Source organism: Mycteria americana, chromosome 9 (genome assembly GCF_035582795.1).
Source record: "Mycteria americana isolate JAX WOST 10 ecotype Jacksonville Zoo and Gardens chromosome 9, USCA_MyAme_1.0, whole genome shotgun sequence".
NCBI lineage: Eukaryota > Metazoa > Chordata > Aves > Ciconiiformes > Ciconiidae > Mycteria > Mycteria americana.
This window is the reverse complement of record NC_134373.1, coordinates 13,370,524-13,396,670: the sequence shown is the minus strand read 5'-3', so window position 1 is coordinate 13,396,670 and position 26,147 is coordinate 13,370,524. Positions and strand designations below refer to the sequence as shown.

General features: G+C 35.9%; 1 protein-coding gene across 7 annotated transcripts in view; it reads left to right on the top strand.

The window, feature by feature from the left end:
- HYCC2 (hyccin PI4KA lipid kinase complex subunit 2) overlaps positions 1-26,147 on the top strand; it is a 59,609-nt gene that overhangs the window by 19,366 nt on the left and 14,096 nt on the right. For all 7 annotated transcript variants that reach the window (XM_075512542.1, XM_075512546.1, XM_075512547.1 and 4 more), the window contains 10 exons: positions 4,310-4,412; positions 6,559-6,637; positions 7,728-7,829; positions 13,773-13,952; positions 15,968-16,048; positions 16,689-16,804; positions 17,578-17,673; positions 19,442-19,558; positions 20,239-20,326; positions 25,798-25,957. In XM_075512542.1, coding sequence (XP_075368657.1) covers positions 6,587-6,637; positions 7,728-7,829; positions 13,773-13,952; positions 15,968-16,048; positions 16,689-16,804; positions 17,578-17,673; positions 19,442-19,558; positions 20,239-20,326; positions 25,798-25,957 — 991 coding nt within the window. In that variant the 5' untranslated portion in view covers positions 4,310-4,412; positions 6,559-6,586. The remainder of the gene's footprint in view (positions 1-4,309; positions 4,413-6,558; positions 6,638-7,727; positions 7,830-13,772; positions 13,953-15,967; positions 16,049-16,688; positions 16,805-17,577; positions 17,674-19,441; positions 19,559-20,238; positions 20,327-25,797; positions 25,958-26,147) is intronic.

Sequence of the window (26,147 nt, the reverse complement as noted above, 5' to 3'; positions counted from 1 at the left end):
TAAGGAATTTTAACAATCAGTCCATATGTAAAAATATTTTAGTATATTTAATTATTACTCTTACTAATAACTAAATTTCTGCTTAGTTATTACCCTTCCTGCATATAAGAACCTTTAAGCCATAGTAGGAAAAAAAAAATCTAGTCTTTTTAAAATAAACATAAGAAATCTCTTATATTCCCTTGTATGGTGTTTGATTTAGGAGAGACATGAACACTCTGGAAATGAAATTCAATACTCTTAGTTCAGGCTGCTTCAACTTTGAATAAATATGCACAGGATTTAATGCAGTTGAACCAGTTTATTTTAGAGACACACCCACATGGTGCTTGATTCCTCCCCCCCCCCCCAGGTACAGCAAACCAGGGAGTGAATGTAAGCACGAGATGCTCATGTAAAAATCCCAGAGTACAGCGTGTGTGCCAGGCAGAGACGGTCACACAGCTGTTGTGCTTGTGTTCCTCTAGCAAAAGTGGCAGTGTGTCAGGTGCAGCCTGGCTGGTGCGGTGCAGAATGGGGCAGCGCTCCCGACTCCGATGGGGTGGCTTGAAGGGTGGGCACAGTGGGGAGGCACAGCCACTAGGCACTGAGCAAAGATGCTCACTGTGCTTTTGTTAAGTTTTCTTGTAGGGAGTCAGTGCGGAGTTAGTGTACTGTAAATCCATAACCTGAGTATCTTGCCTGTTTGTACAAGTCCTTAAAAATGTTTTTAATATCCAGGTACATAATTTGAAAGGGAGAGATGATTTTTCCTAAAACCAAACTAGTAGAGTAATCCTAGCTGGAATAGGTGTGGGCTGCTTCTGTATTGATACAGCAGAGCTGTATGTCTACATCCTTTTTAAGCCACATGAGCAAAGCAAGCTTTAACATTGGAAAAAGTCTTCCAGGAAGGATGCAAATGTAGCATTGGAGAAAGGAATAGTTTGTGTTTATATTTTTCCATAAACGTGGTGCAAGACTCACACATACATAAGGTGCTTTTCCTCCTGGGTTATAGTTCATATTATTGGTCTTGAATGTAAACCCTGTCAAAAACATTCTCAAAGCGTCAGAAGAACTAGCTGTATTTATATAAGCAACCACACAAAACTGCATGTGGAATTTTCATTCAGTGAAAATGGATAGATCGTACAGTAGACGTGGCCCAAAAAGATCTATTATGTAAAGCTCTGTTTCTCCCATTCTCCTAACAAAGACACAAAAAGCACTCTACAGTGTCCTTTTCTTCAGGGATGAATAAGCACAAGACTCCTGTGGTAGATGCCTCATATTCTAGTCCTCTGCATACTTTGGAGATTATCACATACAACCTTAACAAAAATTCTTCTGCTTTTTCAAAGTAGAACTGTTAAAAACTTACTGTACCACATGTAAGAAAACACTGTGCACTGGATTTTGTTTCTGGCATTGTTCTTAAAGGGCATAGCATAAGGTCTGTGCTTCCGCAGTTTTTCTCAAGGTGGCTGCTTTCCTAGGCAGCAGATTCTGAAGCTGACTTACACTGGAAGAGGTCCCCAAACAGGGCTTGCTTCAAGGTCGATGCATGGCACAAACATTGGGACAGAAGTGTGTGGGATATTGGAGGGGAAGGTCGACTTTTCCTTTTTCATGGTAGCTAGCCACTAGATGGGCTTAACTATAATATCAAACTGCACCCAAATTTTGACACCAGCGCAGGTTCGGTTTTTAACTTTGTGAGTTGCCTTGGTTGACATACAGCTATATGTGGACTTTCTGTAAGGCTCAACAGACTTCTGTAAGAGGAGTTAATTTCTTAGGTAGGTTAGGTGTTACGTCCTTATGATACTTGGCATTTTTGACTTCCTGTAGTAGGAACATTGGGATTGCTGTAGCGTTTGCAGTAAGGCATTTGAATCATTCTTGTGAGTCTCGGTGGTTTTGTAATTTCTTTAGATATGCCAGGTTAAATCCTGACTCGGGAGAATTGCTAATTCTTCAGTTCATTGATTTCACTTATTTGTAGTATTCTTCTCTTACTCCAAACTACAACATTTATACTGCCCTGATGCATGTGTTTCTTGATAGCCTTGTGCGTTTCCTTATTTCTGCAACAGTTAGCTTGCTTAGTGTTGTCCTTGCAGTCTTGCTCTGAATTGTAGCGCTATAGGGCAAAGAACACTTGCTGCTACTTAAAATATACAATAGTATTTGGTGCTCAGGGTAGCTTTATTGAATGCAAGTTTTGCTTTCCTGTTGGAGCTGTGCTGTATTTTCATACATATTGCTGTTCACTGGAATTTAAAGAGAAGGGGGATTTGTGTTTTGGCATGGGTTTCTGTTGTTGTTTTTGGCTTTTTTGTTAGTTTGTTTTTAAGCATAATCTTAATTCCCCCTTGCAAGGTTTATCCAAGGAAATAGTTAACTTCATACAGAGTCAATGTAATCTCTTGGAGTTGATACAGCGCTGGAGGAGAGCAGCTACTTGCCTCCAGATTTTAACAGGATGTTCCAAGCTGAAGAAATCATTTGGGGGAGAGGGGAATTTTTGGCCATGAGTTACAGCTGATGTTTGCCTCTGATTTAAGGACAGTTATTTACTGTTTTCTATGTGTAAAACAGTTTGAACCCCCACGCCCCATTTGTGATGCTATATAAATGTTATTATTATTATTATCTTCTACTTAATTCTAGAAAACCTGCAGATTTGTTTTTTAAGCAAACTGACCAGTGAATTAAAAATTTTGAACTCTTACAGCCTGATTCTCCAACCAGGTCTGTGCACATCTGCTTGTGCTTAGTCCCTTTGTGGGGAAAACTGTACAGAAAAGGAAGTTCCCTTTTGTGATTTGCTGGTATATAACTGTGATTCTTGCTTTGGGGCTAAAATAACTCAAGTTCCTATCCAGGAAGAAATGTCTAACTTAATGCAGCTCTGGAAAGGCCCACCTGGTGAACTTCCAGGATCTGTCTTTGATTTTGACACTAGGGATAGCAGGTAAGGTACAATTGAACTTCTAGGTAGCAAGCGTAATAACTTAGAGCTAGCTGGGACCCTATGACACTTCTGGAGAGTAATGTGTATCAGATATCGTGTCTGGATGTAAAGGTTGTTTCTAGCATGTTGTAAAACTTGGGAAGCTTCTAGAAATCCTGAATCAACTCTTACAGACCTGATATTCTGTCTTGAAGATGTGTACCTGATAATTACAAGAAGCAACTGATAACAAGTTAAATACATACATATATTTGTCTTTCAGGTCTCCTGTGCATGTTTAAAAATCTGTATGTAATCAGCTACAGCGTGCCTATAGGGTAGAAATTTGTTTATTTTTTTCAAACCCCCTCATAAATATTGTCAGGGAAAGAAGAGGAGGATTTGAATTTCATTCATTCAGAAGTGCATTATTTAAGATTTCTGCAGGGCATTGCATTTTTTAAAAAACAGTTGATTTTAGAAAATTCATAAAGGACATTGGTTTGTGTATACCACCTTGTGATAAAAGCTTTCATTTGCAGTGTAGCCTGAAAAGCATGGTACCTCCTGCTAGCCTATATCTAATTAGCGCAGAGGAGGAGAAAAAAAAAGGGGGACCTTTTAGTAATTCAGTAATTTGGAAGAGTAATTAATTGAATAAGCAGTATACGAACAATGGAATACACTATTGTTCGCATACCTCAATTTCTTATTAGAGATCACCAGATACTGAAATCCTCTAATTTACTTAGAGTAGGCTCTTTTGTGTGTCGTTTACCTCATGCTCAGCATGAAGGGATCCTGCAGCAAAAGCTGAACTTTAGTGTAATCCATGATTTTCGCAATGACATTGAGATTTTGATTCTGTAAGGAATATGTATTAAGAACAATGATAGTAAGGAAGAGTCTTTAATGTATTCCATTTAAGAGGTATACGTTCTCCAAAGTCAGGGTATTGATTCAGCTAACATTTTATAAAAGTATAACACTTTTCTTTTGTCTTGCATCTTTCCTGCACTGTTCTTCCTAAGAAATAGTGCTTCAGTTTTCCTTTTTACTGTGTTTTTGTAGTACTGCACACCACTAATACGTAAGGGTTTTCCCCACAGGTGACAAAGCCTTCTTTTTGGATGAAGGCAATCCCTCCCTTCTTCCCCCTGCTAAAATGCCGAGCTTTTTTTTTTTTTTTTTTTTTTTTTTTTTTTTTTTTTTAAATGGCAAATTGCTTTGTTATGGAAGGATGCAGGTATGCTTTAGTGGATTTGATAAACTTCAATTTGTAAGGTCAAAAAATACATACATTACTGTTTGCTTTACTTTACTATATTTCTCCTTATTTTGTGATCATCAGAGTTTCTTTTCACCTTTCAGAAAACAGGGCAGTACTTGAAGGCTTGACAAATGCATCCCAGGTTGAAAAACTGCTGCATTCCTCCTCCTCTTCCTCCTTTAGAAAATTGACTTCTTTAAAGAGGTAAAGTTGAATGCTACACTTTCTGTAGAAAATGTTGTTTTTTCCAGGAAAAGTGAACTAAATCTCAGCTTCTTCTGTAGCATGTCCTGTGGTGTTTTAAATTAACTTATATCCATGTCCCATTTTGATGACTGATATCTGTTCCCCTATCTATTGAAAAGGAAGTCTTTGGAAATCTTTGTTTGCAGAGGTCTATTTAATTGCGTTGTGTTATTTTATGGAATTATTTGTCAGTGCTTCTGCTGAAGTCAGTCACCCAAGTGGTACTTGAATTGAAATTAATCCAATGTTATTTCTGAATCTGATATCCTTTAGGATATTTACACATGCTTTAGAAATCTGAGGCAGTTCCTTACCCACAGGAGTTTGTATTCTCTAAATGACTTGCTGCCAAGGGCCACGCTAAATGCTATATGTAGCCCTGTTCATACAAAGTTGCTAACATTGAACTTACAGCTTCCCAACACAATTTTTATATCTTATTTCACTTCATTTTCCATTTAACAAATACTGATCTGTTCTTAAATACAAATCTTCTTTCAGAAATCAAAACAAGTATGTTCTGAGACCTGAATAGGTGATTCCAGTCATCTAGGCTGACTATTTAAAGGCCATTGGTTATAGGACTTCCATGATGTGACTTGTATATCAAACCCATAACTTTTGAGCCTAAATAATTTTCAAAACATATCTGAAAGAAAATTGTAAAGAGTAAATAATTCACTTTATTCACCTGTCTTTTTCTTATAAATTTTACAGTGAATTCTGTAAATAGTAGCACTTAATATATTCTTAACATTACTTGTATGAAGTTGATGAGTGTAAGTGTTTTTGGGATTAAAGATGATTGTAGCAGTCTTCATCTTGTTATCATCTGTTTGTGGAAGTGTTTCTCTTTTTTTCTTTTTTTTCCTCCCCATCCCAGGCTAAAAGAACTTCAGAAAAAGTTGACTGTATTGAAGGAAAAAATATTAATTTAAAAAAAAAAAAAAAAGGGACTTTGAAGCTGATGAGTATTTGTAGTTTTTAGGGAAAATGTCGTAAAGATATATGACAGTGTGTAACAGCTTTGTTGCATATAATTGTTATATAGCAGTATCAATGTCTTTTAAAAAAAAAAAAAAGTGACCAAAGTATCTTTTAAAATACCGTGTCCCTTCACAGATTTTCTGTTCCTTGTTTCTGTTCAGGCAGCTGTTAACCTGCAGGTCCTGTCAAAAATAAACTTTCAAACAGCTCTTATATTTTACTGTCTCCTCAATTTATCCTTTTTCAGGTCACTATTCTTAGGCTTTAGTCTCTAGTGTTAGGCTACACCTTCATTTCACTTCATCAGATTAAATTTTTCTGGGACCTTAATGACTTCCAGGTATTGCCAACTGTACTGAGATCACGCAGAAAGACAGAATGACCCTTGTTGCTTAGACCTATTTAAACATCAAGCAACGGTGTCTAATGATGCTTTGTGTTTTAAACATTCTTGCTATTGCCTTGAGAATTAAATTTGTGAGAATTCAAGAGATGTTAGAATATGACATATAAAATGGAAAATAGTAGCAACAGTTGTCCTTGCAAGTTTTCTTTTTTTTTTTTTTGTTTCTGAGAATTCCAACATACTTTTAGAAGAGCTAAATCTTGCGGTTTAAATGAGAAGCCTCAAAATTCTTTAAGAACAAGCTTTAAGGAGCAAAGTTCTGCTATTAGGATTTCTAATAACTGGTTTTATGAAACTGCTTTACTTCGAGCTGTATCTAGAACTGTCATTACAATGTCTCACATGATTTGCTCCATGATGCTCTTTACTTTGCTCCACTTGTCTTTTCTTTGTACTATATTTGGTAAGGGAGAAAGAATGGGATGATGTGTTTGTCTTAAATAATGTGCATTTTGGCCTGAAGCACTGAATCCTTCTTTTGCCGCCTCCTCCATTAATGTGCAGTACTTTTGACTAAAAGTCTGAAGAGAGCAGTTTAGTCATTGTTAGAAAATGGGACCAGTTGTCCAAAATGCAACTTTTCCTATTGTTTGATATTATATAATTCTATTGGAAATATGTTAACAGCTCTTCATTGGGGTAGGATTTTACAAAACTAAGTTTTGCTGCCAGAACTCTTATTTAATTTATTTTTTCCTTTCTCTTCTAAAGGTAAGAGAGAAGCAAAAGAAGTAAGAAAATGCTGGGATCAGAACGAGGTGTTGTGGAAGAATGGCTGTCAGAATTCAAGGTGAGCTGAGAAGATGAATGATAGCTATACCGTTGACTTTATGCCACAGGACATTGATTTTTTTTTTTTTTTTTTTTTTTAAATCTCCGATAATTAACATTTAATATATCTATTACTTGATCTTTCAACTTCTTATAATGCATAAAGCATGCAAAGGTCTATCTATGTAAATGAATCAGCTGGTACATAATATGCAATGCATAATTCTAATAGTAGTTTATTTTTATTTTTTATTATTGTAGAGCAGAACACTACTATAGCAATGCATTTTTTTAAAGCATATATTTCTGTGTAGATCAAGCTGATAGAATTTAACTAAAAGCTAGATATCACTGCCCAAATTTGTAATTGAGCAACTTTTCTACTAATTTTATAAAAATAAAAATGTTTGGAGTTCAAAAAAATATTGAAGAAAAATATTTGGCTGTTTTTTTTCCTGTAACCTGCATAAAGTGAATTGTTTTGTCATGAAGAATCTGAACTATTGTTAAGCTATTTTGCATGTTGATAAATACGCTGAGCAAAATACAAGATAATGCATAAACAAGAAACCTGGATTTCATGACTGATATGAAATTAATCTGTTATTTAAATTAAGAATTGGTAATTCCTCAAACCGTTGATGATACACAATAAGTCATTATGTGCTGTTGTTGGAAATTTGTTGAGGAGCCAAGGATGCAAAATCCACAGGTGGTTGCTTGGTGGGGCTCAAGGCTGTCCATGCTCGTTCTAGATTATCCACACCTCTTAAATAATTCAAGTTGATTTGATGAAGACTTTGAAAAGTGCCTGTTAAATACAGAATATCAAGAAAGACAGTCCTCATATCAAGCTGGAGCAAATGATTTTATGAAAGATAAATCTGAAACTACTTTTGGATTTAACCCTGAAAGTTGGTATGTGCCCCCAAATGCTATTCATACGGAGAAGAACTGATACTGAATGAACTAGGTTACAGGTCTGAAAATTTACTGAACTTCAGAAATTTTTATTGATGTTGGGATGAGACTGAATCCTTTTGTGGAGATCTTTTAATACTTGGAAGCATTGATTTATCAGGGTAACACTTTTTTTTCTTTTTCTTTAGGCATTACCTGAAACACAAATTTCCAGCTATGCAGCTACATTGCACCGGAAAAAACCACTGGTACCAGCTCTTTATAAGGTCATTCAAGACCCAAATAATGAGGTAAGAGACTTTTAAAAAAAGATTTTTTTTTTTTTTCCACATTCTTATATCTTCCACCTCTACAACTAAAACTAATTGAGAAGTAGAGATGGAGAGGAAGGTTCTTCGATTCTTTTTTCTAATGTAGTCTAACATGGGTATCATCCCTCTTTTTACTCTCTTGTTTTTTGACAGTTACTTTAATGCCTTTCTGGTAAGACACAACCTCATCTGCTCCCAAAAATACAGTTTATGCTGTCTTTTAGATTTATTTGCCACAGCTGACTGTTACACTTGATTTGGCATGAGTTTGTTGGTTTTTTTTTTTGGTTTTTTTTTTTTTATTTATTCCCCAGAAACCACCTTTCAGTCATAACAGAGACAAAGTAGGCCTTACAGTGAAGCTCAGTAAGACCGATGTGCTTCTCACCTGGTGGCTTATTACAGTGGAAGATGGAATCAGTTTATTAAATCCTATTAAAATAACCAGATCTTCTTTTGCTTATAGTAGTATCATGTTTGTGTAATTTGGTTTACACTGCTGTAAACAAGAGCAGAACCAGGGCCTCAAAATAGAAATATACACAATGAAAACTTTGCTTAGCCTTGTGCATAATTCATTTTGCAAATGACGTTAAACTGAGCTTTCTATTCCATTGGCTTCTGCTATGAGCATTTCTGGGAAAGTGTGTGAAATACAACTTCTGAATAAATTGTGCAAGCATACCATTCTCTGCTGTGTAAACTGCATTAGATAAAATGCTTGAAAATATTTGATTTATCATCTGTGATCTCTTGTAGATTTAAAAATTAAATGGCAAGCGTACACAGCAAGGAAGTTCTTTATTTTCCTAAGCACAGCTCAGCTGCTTTTGGAAGCTGAATGCTTGATTGAGCTTAAAGGAGATTGCATAATGCTCATGCAATAAAAAAAAAAAACGCTTCATAGCTGTCAACTTCACTTCAGTGTTACAAATAACTTGCATAGTGACCTTTTTCTTTGTACTGAAGCTACCGTTACTCTCTCTCCAACCTGAAGCCACCGTTGCTGCTGTTGTCTTTTAGTATATGTGTATTTGTGTGTGTGTATAATTCTGAAAATGTAAAAGCTTTCCTTTGCTTTGAGAATAAGCATTTGATTTTTTTTTTCTAATGGTGCAAAGAACCAGATTTGCAAAATAGTATCATCTTAAGCGTGTGACAGTAATCTTACGTTATTGCACACTGATGCTTGTCAAATATTACTCTTTGGAACTGCTGTTGCTGTTTGGACCTGATTCTTATATCAGGGATAAGATAAGCAATCCCAGACTCAAAAGATGACTAACTTCAGGTTCTGCTTGTTAAAGCAGTATGTATTTCCTTGTTGCATTTCTTCCAAATTTATTTGCGTGTGAGGAGTATAATCATAGTAAATTCATTACTTTGCATAATTCTGTGGTAATCTTTGGCTCTAAGTGAGGTGTTACTTAAATATGCTTTATAGGGCATTATTTGTTAGAAGGATAACTGATTGCTTATGAAAATAAAGCTTATGTGGTAGACTATTATAAAAAATATACTTGCTGGATTCTTAAACTTGATGGACAAGTATTTTTTTTTAGTACAACTTAATCATAAAGTTGACCTATTTTTAAAACTTCGTGAAAGGGGCAAACTGTTTAGGGCAAACATGAATTTTTCTAGAATCACATAATTCTACCTTGATAAGACTAGGATTATTAATTTAACATGGAATCAGCATGTTTAGGAACCAAAACAAACCACGAAGATGTTTCTCTTTTTTGACAGCTGTCTACCAATTTGAGAGCTATCAAATGAAGGCAAGCATACTGTCAAGTTAAATACAATTGTTACTGTTTACCTTTTAGGAAATTCCCTGGCTTTTTTTAATATGGAGAAGATAATGACTGCAACAGAAAGTTACTTAAAGAGTACAGAGTGATCTTGCTCATAAACAGCTTATTTAACTGAATAATGTATTGATTTTTGCATAATATTTGAATTCTAAAGTAAAATGCTTTTGAAGTACTGTTTTTTTAGATAGTTTTGTCATTTTTGGAGTTGGTTTATAGTTGTGGACATAAATGGTCTATGGATTTTAAGTTAATGCAGTACTGAAATTTAAACATTGAATATTCATGTGGGGCTATTTAGGTTTAACTTGGAAAACTCAGCCTTGAAACAAAATGAGATCACCTTTGCAATGCCAAGCACTTCCCAGACCAGGTACTCTTCAAATAATAACTAATTTCACCCATTATGTTATAGTTAAGCGTAAAATGACCACGTTATTTTCTACCAGGATTGAATTCTTCAAAAAGGCAAGCATTTCCAATCTTTGTCATGCATTTTATAATACATTATATTTAATTTCAAGGTATGGCTCTTAAGATTTGGCAAACTTTTAAAATAAGCCAAACTATAGCTATTCATCAGCTTCCTTAAAACATGACTAATCTGCATCTCTGTGAGATGTAAAAATGAAGTCTGCAAATTATATCATTGTCGCTTACTGTATTTAAGCCAGTAAAAATTTCATTTGTAATTGTTGGTTATGCTAATTGCTGTTTATGCTAATAGGAAAGCTCTCTTAATATAAGTTTTTAGTTTGTTGGAAAAGAGATACGGTTATAAGAGACTTTTTACTTTGGATTTTTTGGCTGACTGCTGTGCTACTCAGTTTCCTTTGACTTTAGACTGAAAGATATTTAGAATTTTAAAAGTGTGTGCCAGTTCGTGTATACACCCACTACTGGTGACAAAAGCTCCATTTCCTCTGTTTATCCATTGTCAATATTTATATTCAAAGAATTAATTGGAAGAGGCTGGTTCTCTGAAAAGCCGGATAACTAGGATGCAAGGAAAACATTTGCTATTTCTTACAGCGTCAAGTTTTGTGTTTCCAGGTGGGAGACGATCATACTATACTCTGATAGGAAAAACTTGGGTGTTCATGCCTTTGAAAATATTTGTGTTGTAGCGTCTTTGTGATGGCAGCTTTTTCTTGTGGACTTAAAGCTCTGAACACACCAAAAGCGCTATAGTAGTTGCTACAAACACCTTTCAGGCTTTCATCTAAGTAATTTGCAGTTGTTAAACCTTTTGCACAACTAATATGACAACTACTAGAAATGAGGAGTATTTACATGCTTGCAGCACCAGTGACTGGATATTGCTTGTATCTTTCTAGGAAGCATGGTTTCACTTAATTTCACTTAAAAGACTAACTTTATAAAATTTTCATTTGAAAGGAAGTAGAATAAACTCTGTAACTGCTCTGGTTGAGTCTCATCTGACTTTAGCTAAAGTAAATTATTCTTTTCTGCTGTTTTTAATGGGACTTGGATTAGACTGTTGGATTTCAAATAGGAAACAGTTTTGGGCTGCTGTCATCTCTAATCTAATAGTAGTATTTGTAGCAATGCTGCTGTATATATCTGGTTTCTGATAATATTTGTTTAGCTTTTCTTGCACCTGTTATCTCCTTGCAGATATGCTTGTGTTTATTGTTTCCAGAGATTTCTTCTTTTTCTTCTTTATGCTAGCTTCTTGCTCATATTTTCTTTTAAAGAAAACCTACAAATTTATTCAGTGATCTCTGCATTATTTATTAACCACTTTTTTTTATTTGAACATCTGAAATGTATCCTTGTTTTATGAAAGGCCTAACACAGTTCTGTCTCTGAGGATTTGAACATTTACTGTGACAGATGGTTTTAATAATTAGTGTCACTTTTAGATAGGAGTTTCTACTAAGTAAGTATTAATTAAGAAAGAATATACTTACAAACTTTTGAACATAAAGTGTTATATATGTATGAAATACTAGAATAAATATACTAGATAAAATAATATATGCTGAACTTGATAGAGAAAGCCCTAGCATTGTTTTATTAAAAAGATTGCAATAGAAGCTTTATGGGCTTCTAATTTCATTTAGATCCCAAAACAAAAATTAAGTGTTGGTATTTTACATATACGGCTTGTAAAAATCTGTGTGCTCCAAATTACTGGACTTCTCTCATTCTGTATCGACATTGTTAGTGTCAGCTTTCTTCCCTCCCTCTCTTGTGGAGTCTTTCTTTGCTTCTGTTGTAAAAACAGGCTTTTAGCTTAGAGTAACTAGACTGTCAATCAGAAGCCTTGTTACACAAGGTACTTATACCAGAGCCTTGTATAAAAAGAGATTTGCCTGGTAGCAAAGTTTTCTTTTACATAGATATCATGTTACAGCTTATGTAATCAGTGGTTTAAAAATGGTATGCTTCATTGTCCAGAATACTGTGTGTTAGAAATGAAACGAATGTGTTCACCCTTTCTTGGGTGATGGTCTTTTAAGGCAGCTATCTTGATAGAAAATCCTGTCAAATTTATATTTTGTGTTTGTGATATACTAGGGTAAAATATCTAAGTCTTAATATGTGTATGTGAAGTTGTACAGTCATACAGATTTATGGCATTGCACATTTATCAAACACTCAAACTAATCACTTGTAGAAATGTCTGTCCCTCTGCTGATAGCAAGGGACTTCTTCAAAGTTTTTTAAGAGGATAGATGGTTCACACAAACCACAGAAGTACATCTTCATACAGCATAGCAGAAGAGTGACAGTGAATTCTACAGGAAATTCTGAGTACTAAGATTTTGATTAATAGACAAATTAATGAAAGAAGAATGCATCAAAGTCTATGAAACATACTGCTAATGCTCTGGAAGTCTTAAGGTGCATAATCACTGGGAGTGAGAGTGTGTACTGGAAGAGTACATATACGCCTTCTCTGATCTTCTGCTCTGTACTGGGTATTTCCTCTTTATGCCTTCTTGTCTCACCAGTACAGGTGCTATTGTGTTGGTCAAATGTATGGTTTTTATTGCTCTGAAAAATTATATGTATAATTTAATGTTTAATATTATCATGTCTGTATATGACAGCTGTATAAAGCATGTATGGTTAGAAAGAAGACTTATTTGAGATTCTGGCCTCTATTTTCTGACTCTGTAACTCTTCTATATGAATATAGACGCTTTAGGTTACATGGTTGCCTCTGTCTTTTTGGACATTGAATCCCATGAGTATTTTCCTTAGGTCAGATCATCCCATTTCTTAGAATGTAGTACTAGGTATGGGTCACAGACCTTATCAAAATTCCTCTCTGAAATTTTTTTTTTTTGGTAGTTTTTGACTTTGGTATTAAAAAATTGATTAGTCATGGGAAAGGGGAAGACAGCTTGAAGTGGCTATTTTTTTTTTTTTTTTTTTTTTTTTTTTTCCTGTTCATTACCAGTTCTGTGGATGCATCTTAACTATTGGTTTGGCATTGTAGGCTCTTAAAATGGCAGGGTTTTTCTTGTGCTTATATCAGACTGACTTGATAAAGGCCTTTTTTGATTCTTGTACTGAAACCCAAAGGGCAGCTTAAGATGGAAAACTCAGTTTCCATTGTAATGAACAAATGCATGCTTGTGGGGTTTGAGACTAAAAAGCTGTAGGTAAGAAATTAATTCATATTTCTGTCAATAGACTTGTCATTAGCAGCTGTCATTAGCAGCTAATCTTTAACCAGTGTACTTTTATAAACCTTACAGCTGCACCATTAAAGTTTTACGGTGCACATAGTTCAAGCCGTGTGTCTGTCACATGCCTTAAATTAATACCTGTATGCAAAATAAATCTCATACTGACAGCAATAGAGAATAATGTTCTCAAAGCACAAGATGGTAGTGGCTATAGTAAGGCTATGTTTCCCAGTACTGCATACCAGTGCCCCTCAGGTCTGTCCCTATAGATCTCCTTAAAATGAATGCAGATACCATTTTGGTTCATTCACTTACTTGCCATCAAGGAATGTCATTTTTACTGGCTGCAGAGGCTATATGATATAGCCCCTATATTTGCTATTTCATTTTCCCTTGTTAGGGAAACCAAACTGTAATTCATTAACCTTTTTGCCTTTCCGCAGCTCCTGGAGCCTGTTTGCCACCAGCTCTTTGAACTTTATCGTAGTTCTGAAGTTCGGCTCAAGAGATTCACACTGCAGTTTTTGCCAGAGGTGATCTGGGTGTATCTGCGTCTTACTGCCAGCAGGGACAGGCAGAGTAATGGTTGTATTGAAGCATTGCTGCTTGGCATTTACAACTTGGTAAGTGAGATGGGTGGGAATGGCTGAGGAAAGCTTTGATCTGAGGTTTTGCATCACTGACCACGAGGAAAAAAGTAAATTATTAGAACAACATATTTAAAATTATAATACACGTACATGAAAACCTATTTAATCTGGAGAAAAGCATAATGTAATGAAGGTTTAGTAAGAACGTGTTTGCAAAAATATTTTTTTATGGTAATCTTTTTCGGACAAACATTTTAAATAAAAAGGGTCATCTCATGGGCTTTCTTGAACTGTTATATACTTGTGTTTGTAAGGAAAATAAGTAGCACTCCTTAATGTTGAAAAATGCAACTTTCTATGGAAATGATTGTCAGGCCAATGTGCTTGGTCAATCTTCATGTCTCACTACCCCCCCACCCCACCCCCCCGCGAATATGTCTTTTTAAGGGTAATTTGAAGCTGAAACCACTCTGCATGCTAGCACTTAGATACATGCATGTGTACATTTAAGGCAGATAGTTGTCTTTAGTGGAACTGTGATTTTTAAGAATAAGTAAAGGTAACTGTAGATGATTAAGTTTGGCTGTTGGATGTAAAAGTTTTTTATATCCTTACCTTAGCCTGGAAATGTTTACTCTTGTAATGTTATGAGGCTGTTTGATAAATTTAGCAATACTGCCAAGATAGGCATTCTCTAATGGGAATTTCTGTGTTATATGACTTTAAAACATATTATACTGAAACATTGCCCTTCTCTCTACTATTATAGTAAACCCCTCCTTTAAATTGTGTATTATGTTTCTACACATGATGAGACACAGAACAGTCAAATTGTGATTCTTAAGAATAAAATATTCTTGTTATATGTCTGTAGATCAGCTCTAACAACTGGAAGATGCAGTTATTTAGATTTATTCTGATAGAAAAAACATTGGAAACTGCTTGCTGATTTTTGGTACTGTTTGCTGGGTTGAAGTAGCATGTTTATCTTTGTCAACTGTTTTCTCATAAAGGTCCTTTTGCAGTTCCTTTGAAAGTCATGTTGGTGATTCATATTTTTTAAGGACAGTAATTTCTTCATTCTGTCCAGATTCAGGAAGAAAGAGGCCTCAAAATGGACAGTGGCTCCTGCTATTTTTTTTTCTTTGGTTAAATTGTTGATATTTTTCTGCACATATACTGAGACTGAAGGAGTGAAGTTTTCTCAATTTTTAGGAAGTTAAAAGACAAGGATAAATCTTTTGCATTCTGCTAAATTCTATCAACTGTCCTCCCATTGTAATCCTTAAAGCTTACTACAAGTACTGTGCTACCTTGGACTAAGTTTTCACGTAAACAGGAATGACTAGAGCTCATTGTTTGGAAATTTGCTGTACAAAGTGAAAACGCAGGATTTTGGACTCCTTTTTGGTATAGTCTTACGTAATTGCTCTTAGTATATTTGCTTGAAAAACTGCTGGATTTGCTTATGTAGTAGCCTAGCAACTATAAAACCTGACCAGTTTGGAAGCCTTTTGAGAAAATACTCTTTGTATTTCTTACTGATAGAATGCCTGAAGAAACTTTGCAAGTCCCCTTGATTTCACCTTTTCTCTGTGGTGCATTAATTATGAAGTACTGCCCATTGTCAGCAAGTGACTCATTGGCCCTCATGTGTCTGTATCTTTTGGGCTTAAAGTTTAGCCTTGCTCCACTGTGCAATTCTATTATTAATAAATGTTATAATGTAAAGGGGGGCTAGAAAAACTTTTTGTTCTTTTTTTTTTTTTTTTATGAAGTCACAGTGATCAAGGAGCCAATGTTGGTTTTTTTAAGTGTTGCAGACTGATTCTGCAAAACAGTCTGTGATAGAGGTCTTTCCCACTTTTTAAATATGTATGTAAATTTGCTGATATTCTGCAAAGGCACAGAGACCTTAGGGTGTTAATAGACTTATCAGATTGGGACATCTAACTTCTTATTTGTTAAATGTCTTCTAAGATTTGAAAATTATTCCATGTCCTATCTCCTTACTTCTGTTTGGGTTTTGGTTTTGTTTTTTAATGCAGGAAATTGCTGACAAAGATGGAAACAACAAAGTCTTATCTTTCACCATCCCTTCATTATCTAAACCATCAATATATCATGAGGTAAGAGACCTGCGGTGGTAAATTAGAACTGGATCTATTAGAGGAATGAAAACTGGATCCATTTGATGCAACAGGCCATTTTAGGTGCATCTTGTTGCAGAAAGTTTTCAATGTCAGTAGCTTGCAATTAGTGTAATCAAATTCAATAGCATTAGTAGAAGAAAAGGAATGTAAATGTTGAAAAATCTTTGCTGACAGTGCCCATTTTGAACAGAGGTTAGTTGTGTTGTACTTGCAACTGTGGTTTTTTGCCTCTTACGTGTTAGTATAAAACTAGTCTTCCTTCTAACCCTTTCTTAATACAGTTTGAACTTGGAATCATGTTTTCCTTTCTCTACTGTTACTGTACAAAAGGTCTGTGCAATTAGGATAAACTTACTATAAATGGATATGTAAGAATCAAAGTTGAAAATTGCTCTCACCTGCTCTATTGCTTGTAAGTGTGGAAAATTTATAATAAAGAAATTAAGTAATGTTTTTTGATGTACTGTACTCTGGAATAATCTTCATTTTTACAGATCACAAGATAAGTGTGTCTTTTGGCTTGGGTGGTTAGGAGTTTTAGTGCTTTCGGGGACCTTTTACTTATGGCTTGATTTCTCCCCCCTCCTTCCTTCCTCCTCCCACCACCTACTTCTAGCCCTCTACTATTGGATCCATGGCTTTAACTGAAGGAGCTCTATGTCAGCATGATCTCATCAGGGTAGTTTACAGTGATCTTCATCCTCAAAGAGAAACCTTCACAGCACAGAACCGGTAGGTGGATGTATTCTAATATGAGAGGTGCTTCACTAGGCAGAGAACAAGTCCTTAAACATTAAGACCAAATATATTATGTGTTCAGTCCTTTCTCAACGTAGGTGCCTGGAAATAAATAGAGAACAGTCTTGGTAATCTTAAGGTATAGTATTTTTGTTGTTTGTTCCAACTTTGTGTTTTCTTCTACTAGTTAATTTAGAAGAGAGTGACTTCTCTGTCATTTCTGTGTCTGTCAGGAATATCTTTGGGTTTACGTCTGTCAACTCAAATTTTCCTGGAAATGTAACAAAATTCAGCTTTGGCTCTGAGGCTGTTGACTGCTTTTTCCACAGGAAGAGAGTAATAGAGCTGAGTGGATAGGCAGAACTAGGGATGAGAAGAAATTGCCCTGCTGTTATAGTGACTGCCAGCTTTACCTATGTCTAAAGCCAGCTCTGGGAAACTGATAAAATAATTTTGAATGCATTGCAGACTTGTCTAGTTCTATAACTTTGTCCAAATATTATGCCATATGCCATTTCCTCCATAGTTTCTGCATATGCTAATGGTTTTCAGTAACAATAATTTTAAGTGTTTAATACTGAACCTTTAATAGCCTGTTTCAAGTTAGTGAATTATAATGAAAGAGGATTTCAGGATTTGCGTGTTTACTTCTGACAGTTTTTCCTGTGGGGTTTTTTTTGAGACCGAGTTGTAGAATTCTTGTGTTAAATTCTGATGATATATTGAGAATTTAAACCATGAAAGGTTTTGCTCTTGTCTCTTTTCAGGTTTGAGGTGCTGAGCTTTCTTATGCTATGCTACAATTCTGCTATTGTCTATATGCCTGACTCTTCTTATCAATCACTTTGTAGGATGGGTTCCAGGTGAGACACTTGCCTTTGAAATAGCCTTGCAGGGTGCATCTAGACTTCTAAATATTCATCCAGCAAAAAAAAAAAGAATTTACTTGTTGTGTTTAATAACTTAAAATATGTAACTCTTGGTCAGTCCTGCAACTTATCTGTATACAAGCAGAGTGTCAAATTTCCAATTAAAACACATGAATTATCTTACTACTGCTTGGGCTTTTGTTCTAGTTATGTAACTTACTGCTATTTGGAAAGAAAAAAAGCAATTTTGGGGGAAAATCAGTTGAAGCTACTCAGACTGATTTGCATTTTTTGGATTTACATATCTTTCAGACATTTTTCAGTATGGTCAGCTTAAAAATCCTGTGAGGAATACCACCAGTTTCTTCTACTTCCAAATATTAATGTCTTGCTTCTGAGGATGGTTTATATGATGTGCTTGCACAATGTTCTGGGTTTTAATCGTTTGTTTGGATTTTTCTTTGATTTGGGTTTTTTATTCCTTTTTTTCCTTCCTTTCTTTTTTTTTCCTTGATAACAACATCCCACTTTCTGGAGAATTCACTACTGTGATTTCTCAAACTCTTATACATGCCCTTTACATAACCTTCTACTTGAATAGAAGGTTATATTTGAAGCATTTAGAAGCATCTGTTTGGCAAAGATCCCTGCTTTTTGTTCTGAAAAATCTCAAGTATATCTGATATTCCCATATGCCTGTTTTTAACAGCATTTTTGTCTAAAATGAGATAAATTCTCTTTCCTGCTACCCCCAAACAGAGGAACCTCTTTAAATGTTTTTTTTTAACTTAGCTTGTTTGCTTCAGCACAATACTGCCATGAAAGAAAAGCATTACATGCAATTTAGTTATGTAGCAAAGAAGCATTAGACTAGCTTCCAACAATGTATATTCCGTAGTAACACACACAAGCAGTTAAGATTACAGCCTTGTTTTCTTTCCCATGATTTCTGATGGGAATGGGTTAATTCTTGGTATGTGTCCATCATCTTCACTTGAGTTGTGGCTGTGCTAAATTTGCCAAATATGTTGAATTTTCCTGCATTTGAAAATTAGATCCATTCTTTGGGGAGAAAAGAAAGGCAACATTTTATAGATTAGGGATTTTTTGTTGTTTTTGAAACAGTGCAGCAGTTATTACGTATTAGTGGCCATGTGTTGCTTCCATGATGAAGATTCAGATATTAAAGTTATGAATAAATTATTCTGGGTTTTTGCGGAGGCTCAATGCTATGCAGTATATGGGAAGGCAGGCCCAAGGGTCAGAAGTATTTTTTTTAGAAGGCAGCTGAGAGCAGTTCTCAAGAATACAGTATCTTGTGTTATCCAACTTTAGGTAAAAGGTGATTGCATGCTGTCATTATACATTAGATGGGAGATGACATATTTGTCTTCTATACCACTGAAATGTTTCCTTTAAAGAAAGTTGCTTTTGGTTACTGAATTTTGGGAGAGTCTCCTACTTGGTGGCTGGCAGCAGAGAACATCTTGCCACCCTCATTCTTTAGAAGCTGGTTATGATTTGAAGAAAACAGATAGAGTTAATGGCTATATGGGAATAACACTGGATTATCAGCAAGCCACATCTCAAGGCACTGTTATAAAACTGCTTTAATGGTTGGGAGAGCAACCTAAGAATGTTCTGTGTTGTGTACTTAGATTCTGAAACATAAATTTTGAAAATAAACTAAAATCTCTGTGATGTAAAGACATTTATAGTCTTTGTGGGGTTGACATTTTGTTACCATGGTGTGTTTTTTCAGGCTGTGTGTCAGTGGATTTCCACGGCAGCATGAGAAACGCTGGAAAGAACACTGTGGTAGAGTGGTGTTAGACCCTGACTTCATGGTGCAGCTGCTCACAGGTGTCTATTACGCCATGTAAGTGGATGGTTTTTTTGTATAAAGAGAAATGTCTGGGTTTACATGAATTAGAATATATATGCTAGTTGTTTTATGATTGAAAAAATAGTTAAACTCATAACACAAGTTTATAACTTGATTAGTGTATTTCCTGTTAACTTGCTCCCTCAGATATTTGAAAATATCCTTGTCAGCATTGAATTAGGTGTTGAAGGGCCAGCAGTAGGTGCTGAAAAGAGGTAGGCTTCTGGCTTCATCTTTTCGCAAGTTTCCACTACTACCAGATACCTTCTGTTCACAAGCATAATAGGCCAAGATAACCTGATGAAATGCAGACTTCTTGAATGTCAGTAGCTTCTGAGGTAGCAAAAATCCATTTCTGATGGAAATTCAGTTCTGCTAAGTAGTGTTAACCTTTACATCTTGACCCCATTTTTTTTATTGTTTAAGTTTGTCCTGATTATGGCATCAACTTTGTCTTGCTTGCAGGTGACAGGGAGCAGCTTTTTTGTTATGCCAACAAGATTAATAATACAATGCTTTGTCTATACTTTTAAAAGAAGTGAAGGGGCTGGGGTGTATGCACAGTTGATGAGCTTTCTACATAAGCAGAGAAGTGAAGAGCTGGATTTGGGCAGAAAAAAGACAAGATTGAGTTTGTAAGATATGAAAAATAAATATCTTTCTTTACTTTTTAGATATAATGGTCAGTGGGATCTTGGCCAGGAGGTATTGGAGGACATAATTTACAGAGCACAGCTTGAACTCTACTCACAGCCTCTGCTGGTAAGAAACAATCTATTGCAATTTATGGACTTGGTTAAGAGGAGTATGGATGTGTTTCTGAAGTGGACTGGTAATGAAAGCATTTGTGGCCATTTACTGCACTCACAAATGCAAGTGGTTGTTAGCAGCTGGTGTATTCAACATGGCTATTTATACCATGCTTTTTCTGCTTGAGTATTAAGCTAGGGTGTTGGGATCTCCTAGGACTCACTGATGCTGAAAGCTAGGATTTTCTAATGTATTACAGTTGGATCAAAATGTTTGTGTCGTTTTGGCCTAAGCTACTGATGAGTGATTCAAAGAAGCTTAACCAAATGGTTATATGTCACAAGACATTGGTTGCAAAAAAAGGTGTTTTCTTTGCTTCTAGACCTTCAGTGGGTCTTAGACTATGCTGTGTGGTTTAACTGATAACACAGTAGAGAAAGCAACAACAGGATAGAACCGAAAGTGAAAAGGAGCTTCATCTCCAGAGTCAAGGTCAGATTTTGATTGATCAAAGTCCCACAGGTCTTAATCTTTACCTTCTTTAGAGAGGAGCAATAGAATGGGGTGGTTCTAATTGTTTGGCTTTTTCAATTTCCACTATACTTGCTGCTCTGATCATAAAAAGAGAGAAATGAAATGAGGAAAGTGGTGAGACTGGGGTGGATGCAGGTGGATGTGATTGGGGAGATATGAGGAGGTTGACAGAGAAAGCAGGAATGGAAGAATTTTATTTTTTGTCAGATGGAGGAACGAGGATCAACGTAAGATGGAAAATTAAGGAGAATAATGTAAATAGACTATCGTCTCAGTTTCTGCATCAGAATTATGGCTAGAAGCCTTTAGTGCTCCTCTGAACTAACAGCAGTAAAATTTCACTGCTTTTTACATAACTGAGAAAGGAGTGGATTGGGAAAAATTTTTTTATGTGGCAATCTGAGATCCCTCGCTTCTGCAATAAATTACATAAAATTGTTCTCTTGATTAATTAATATTGGCTGTAAAATTTATCTACAAGCTTTCTGACACTGCTGCATTTTAGATGCTTGGTATCCATTGAATTATTATAATAGTTGGTTCCTTTTGGAAATGACTCATCGCTCCATCAGATTGAAAGTTTTAAATTAAATATTGAACCTGCTGAATTGGGCCACCCTATCAAACTACTACATTTAAAAGGTCTGTAGGAGGATCTGGAACTTAATTCAGTTGATGATATGACAATTTTCAGTCCCGATTGTTCATTTTTAATCAGTATGGCCTTAGAGATTACTTCTAATTGTAAGACTCTTCTAGAATGTCTTTGGTTTTTTTCCAAAGCTACTTTTGCCTCTCCATCCCATTGTCTGGTGTCGGTGACATCATGACATCACCGATCTTTTCGCCCTTCCCCAGTTGTCAGGTTTTTCATGCATATACGTGCAGGCACATCTGTGGGGTTTTCTTCTTAATACTCTGATTATTGCCTTGCTTCCTGTCTTGTTTTACTCAATTTTTAAAAAGCAGCTTTAAGAAATTGTCAGTTTTATAAAACGATGACCTGCGTGTCCTTGGCCTCATGCTATATATTAAGGCAATTTAACTTTTGCAAAGGTTGGAGTCCTTTCACCCCGTTGCATTCTCCAGGAGATGTGTATAATTTAGCAGCATTATAAAATTTTGTATTTTACACTTAAAAAACTACTGGCACCAAGTAAAATATCATCTGTGCAGCATCCCAGATAAGTTTCAAGTTCAGCCTCTGCCTAGGATTTCCTAACAGCAGCAAATTCTTTGAAGTTCATGTCATATTCAGGCAAATCCCCACATTAGGATTATTTTTAGATATCTGTATTCAAGCTATTTGTATAATTATGGGAATACCATCAGTCATCATTACAATGAGAAACATCACAGTCCCTGTGTTTGGGTATGTCTTCTGGAGAAATATTTTTGACAATGTAGTAGATCCATGCTCTTATTTAAATAGGTTTAAATTATGGCCTGTGGACTTAAAAAAAAAAAAATTCCAACCTGAAATAGCAGCATCAGAAAGCTATGAAATATCTGTAATGTAGAAGTTGTCTTCTTTCACTGTTACCCAGACTGCACTGGAAAGGGCAGGAAGTAATGCAAGGGAAAGGCTTTTTCTGGGAAAAGAGAAGTATCTCTGTTAACAGACACTGGGTATTGGTTTCATAGTCCTGAAAACTGGGAGTTTCTACAGAAGGAAACTAATCACCAAGCCTTGATGTTACTACCAAGCTAGCCTGGACCTGCGGAGTAGTTCAGTTCCAGTCAATCAGTCTCTTCCTTCGAACACCAGAGTTCTGTGCTTGTTTCAGACTGAAATCCCTGTCTTCAGTGCAGAGATGCACAGGCTTTCTTAAGCTGGTACACAAGAAGCATGGATCAGCAAGTCCCTATTATAACAGCACCTTTATCCAGTGTATTTTATTGATGTTCTTACTGCTTTTGTTGGATGCTCTTTTCGTTAGAGCTCCTTTCTGTTAGGTAAAAGTGGATGCCTGGCCTGAAACCAGCCCTCCTTTGTCATCGATAGTTGCAGACTTGGCAAGCCAAGTCTGAATTGTGCTGTTTGTTTGTTTTCCTCCTTTCAGTGCTGGATTAGACATAGTAAGCAAGTTTTTTTGCATCCCGAAGGATCGCAGTTTTGTATTTTTCTGTCGGAGAAGAGCTGTGACTCATTCAAACTGGTTGTTTAGATTGTTTCAAAGTTTTACCGTTGCATTGATTTTTATCTCCATATGGTTGTCCTCAGTCCCCAGAAGTACAATTTGTGCTGTTAGAAGGGGCCAGCTGTTAAAAGGTTCAACAAGCAAAAGTGCTCTGTCACTTTTCTGGTCCCGTTGCAGAAGCTTTCTGCTGCTAACTTTTAAATTTTAATCTTGTATGGTGAGAAGGATACCTATTCAAAAGAGGGCGCAACTCTAGTGAGTAGAAGATGGGAAGGCAGACCATTGGATACTGTTGAACTTGATCTGCTTTGGTCCAGTACAGCAGAAATGAGTTTCTGAAGTCTTTAATGTGATCAAGGATAGGGTGAATGTGGTTTGTACCATTTCAAGAGGATGGCACAGAAAAAGGCCTATGTGTGAATAGGAGAGTAGTTCACAAACAAGTGTTGAGGCTGAGAGATGGCTAGCAAAGGGCAAATCAATGTTGGACAAGTGGAAAGCAGAATGATAATGAGCAGCATTTCTGTGATGGTGCCAATCATCTTTTGTGCTGGTTGGAAGTCAGACAGGAAGACAGTGGAGAAGATGTTTAATGGGGAGTTACAGGATCACAACAACAGCTGAAGATCAGGATCAGCTATATGGCAGCCATTCCAGCCCCCCAGGAAGTGAAAATTATTTAGTTAATATCCTGTGACCTGTGGCTTTACTGTTTGAAACGGTTTCATTTCTTCTCGTTGTTGCTGGATGGTTTGCCTGTTATAACTTGTAGGAAAGTCACTTTTACTTTATTATAATGCAAATAAACACCTTTAATTCATGGAGCTTTTATGGCATCCCATATGCATGGATAGAGTCTTTTTATCAAATGTTATCCGAGATCTTCACAAGACAAATAGTACAAAGCTCTGCCAATAGGGTCTGTTCCAGTGGTTTAGTAGATTTCTCGTAGTTTGTGTTTTTGCAAATGGTAACAAAAGACAACTTAATTAGTTAAGCAGATTTGCTATATGTGGAGTTTGGGACTTCAAGGCATTGTTGGATGTCCCTTACATTTCCAAGGCCTCTGGAAACGTCAGAATATCAAGACAACATTAATGTGGTTTAAAAGTGCATTAATTGTGTCACTAGGTTGAGGGGAACATATGAAAATGTTGCTTACAGCATAAAACTAGGAAATGCTTGTTTGTAGTAATGTGCTAAACAGTTGATACTACTCTATCAGCTAGCCCTAAGTCTTTATACAATAAACAAAATGCCCGTTCTTAGAAAAAAAACATGGTCTAAAAGGAAGAAAAATGTATGTATGCACTGTCAGAAAAGTGGAGGATCTTGCAAAGATGCATATTCTAAAGCAGATCGGTATTTCATTTGAGAGGACACAACAGTCAACCTTACAGTTTTATCTGTGTCTTAAAACTGGGTTTACATGCCTTTGCCTTGAGCTAACAAGTAGACTACATATACTTAAGATATGCAGACCACATGTATTTAAGTAAATGTGTTTTTCTTGCCATATAGTGAACTCTGTTCTCTCAAGTTGCAAAATCAAATTTTTTTGTGATACAAGAGAAAATCAATTAGGAGCCAACATAAAGTTGCTTTTCATAATGCTTCTTGTAAACTGTAGTGGAGAGAATAGCCTACCCAAATTATGGTGGGAACTGTTGCTAGGTAGGATTTTGTAGAGATTAGCAAGTTACATTTTCCATAGTTGTTTTAGTTTAAGTCTAGATGTCTCTGACCCTCTTACTTTATCTACTGTCTTCATTAGAGGGGGAGTTAAAGAGATGGCTGTGCAATGTAAGAGATCTATGAATGAAGTTGCAATGTTAAGTTTAAAATGTGGCTAATATTTTTATTGCTGGTTGGTTGTATAAAGTCAATAAGATTTCGGAAAATCAAGGTGTGTTCACTTTGAAAAATTTTTTTTTTTTTAATTTTAAATCACATTTTGTGTGCAGCAACTTTGTTATTGTTGAGTACTGCACATACCATAGAGACCCAGCTTGCTTTTCAAGAGCTGGTACACAAGTTCACTTTGTGAACAATTTACTTGTAAACTAGGAAACATTTAACTGAAATTTGCTTTTTTTATTTTTTAAAGTAAAACTCTAATCCCACAAAGGCATTTTATGGAAAATTTAAAGAAGCAGTTAAAACGTCAAAGCCAAAAGAGGTCACTCGTTCTCCTTAAAGCTGCAAAACAAAACTTCAAAATTAGATCTAATAAAGATGAATGCATTTTAATGATTTGATGCTTATTGCTTAGGTTGCAATTTTTTTTTTTTTTTTTTTTTTTTTAAAATCTTACAAGTACCTGCAGTCTAGTCCCCTTGGTTAGTTGGGTTTGCTGGGGGGGGTGGGGGGGTGGGGTGGATACTGGGCCTGTATCCCCCATGCACAAGGACATATGCTGTTTGCATTGGCTTGGCCTGTGACTTAGTTTTATGACATTCTTGTCATAAAACATAAATGGTATTTTCCTTGTCATTTTACAGTCTCTTTTGGATGGAGACATTCCTGTGTAGGTTGTTACTTCTGTCAATACAGGTGACAAACGTGGAACAAAATAAATTAGCTCAAAAAATTGAGAAAATTCAGCTATATTTTTGGGAATAGGCTTGTGATGAGCTTTTCAATGTAGTTATCAACTGTGAACCTTGGGGATGGGGCCATCCATCTGGATGGGATCTGACATAATTAACAATTCTTGGTTGTTTCCCTTTCTGTATCCAGCAAGAGATCTAATATTGCCATTAGTGCAATCAAGGACAGTAATAGTACAGCATTTTACTTTTATCTTAGGTTGCAAATGCCATGAAGAATTCACTGCCCTTTGATGCTCCTGATGCATCACAAGAAGGCCAGAAGGTACTGAAAGTAGAAGTTACTCCGACAGTGCCAAGGATTTCTCGGACTGCTATTACAACAGCTTCTATCCGTCGTCATCGCTGGAGGAGAGAAGGTGAGCTTTCTCTGCCACGAGCAAATGCTGTAGTGTACTGTATTCATCATCATCACTGTAATCTGGCTTCTGAGTTTGAATGTTTGCAGAACCATTGGTTGGGGGGGGTTTTGTCTGTTTGTTTTTCTGAAAAGTGATACTCCATAACAATGTGTAGTATTTTACATCTTCAGAGCACTGCATGAACATG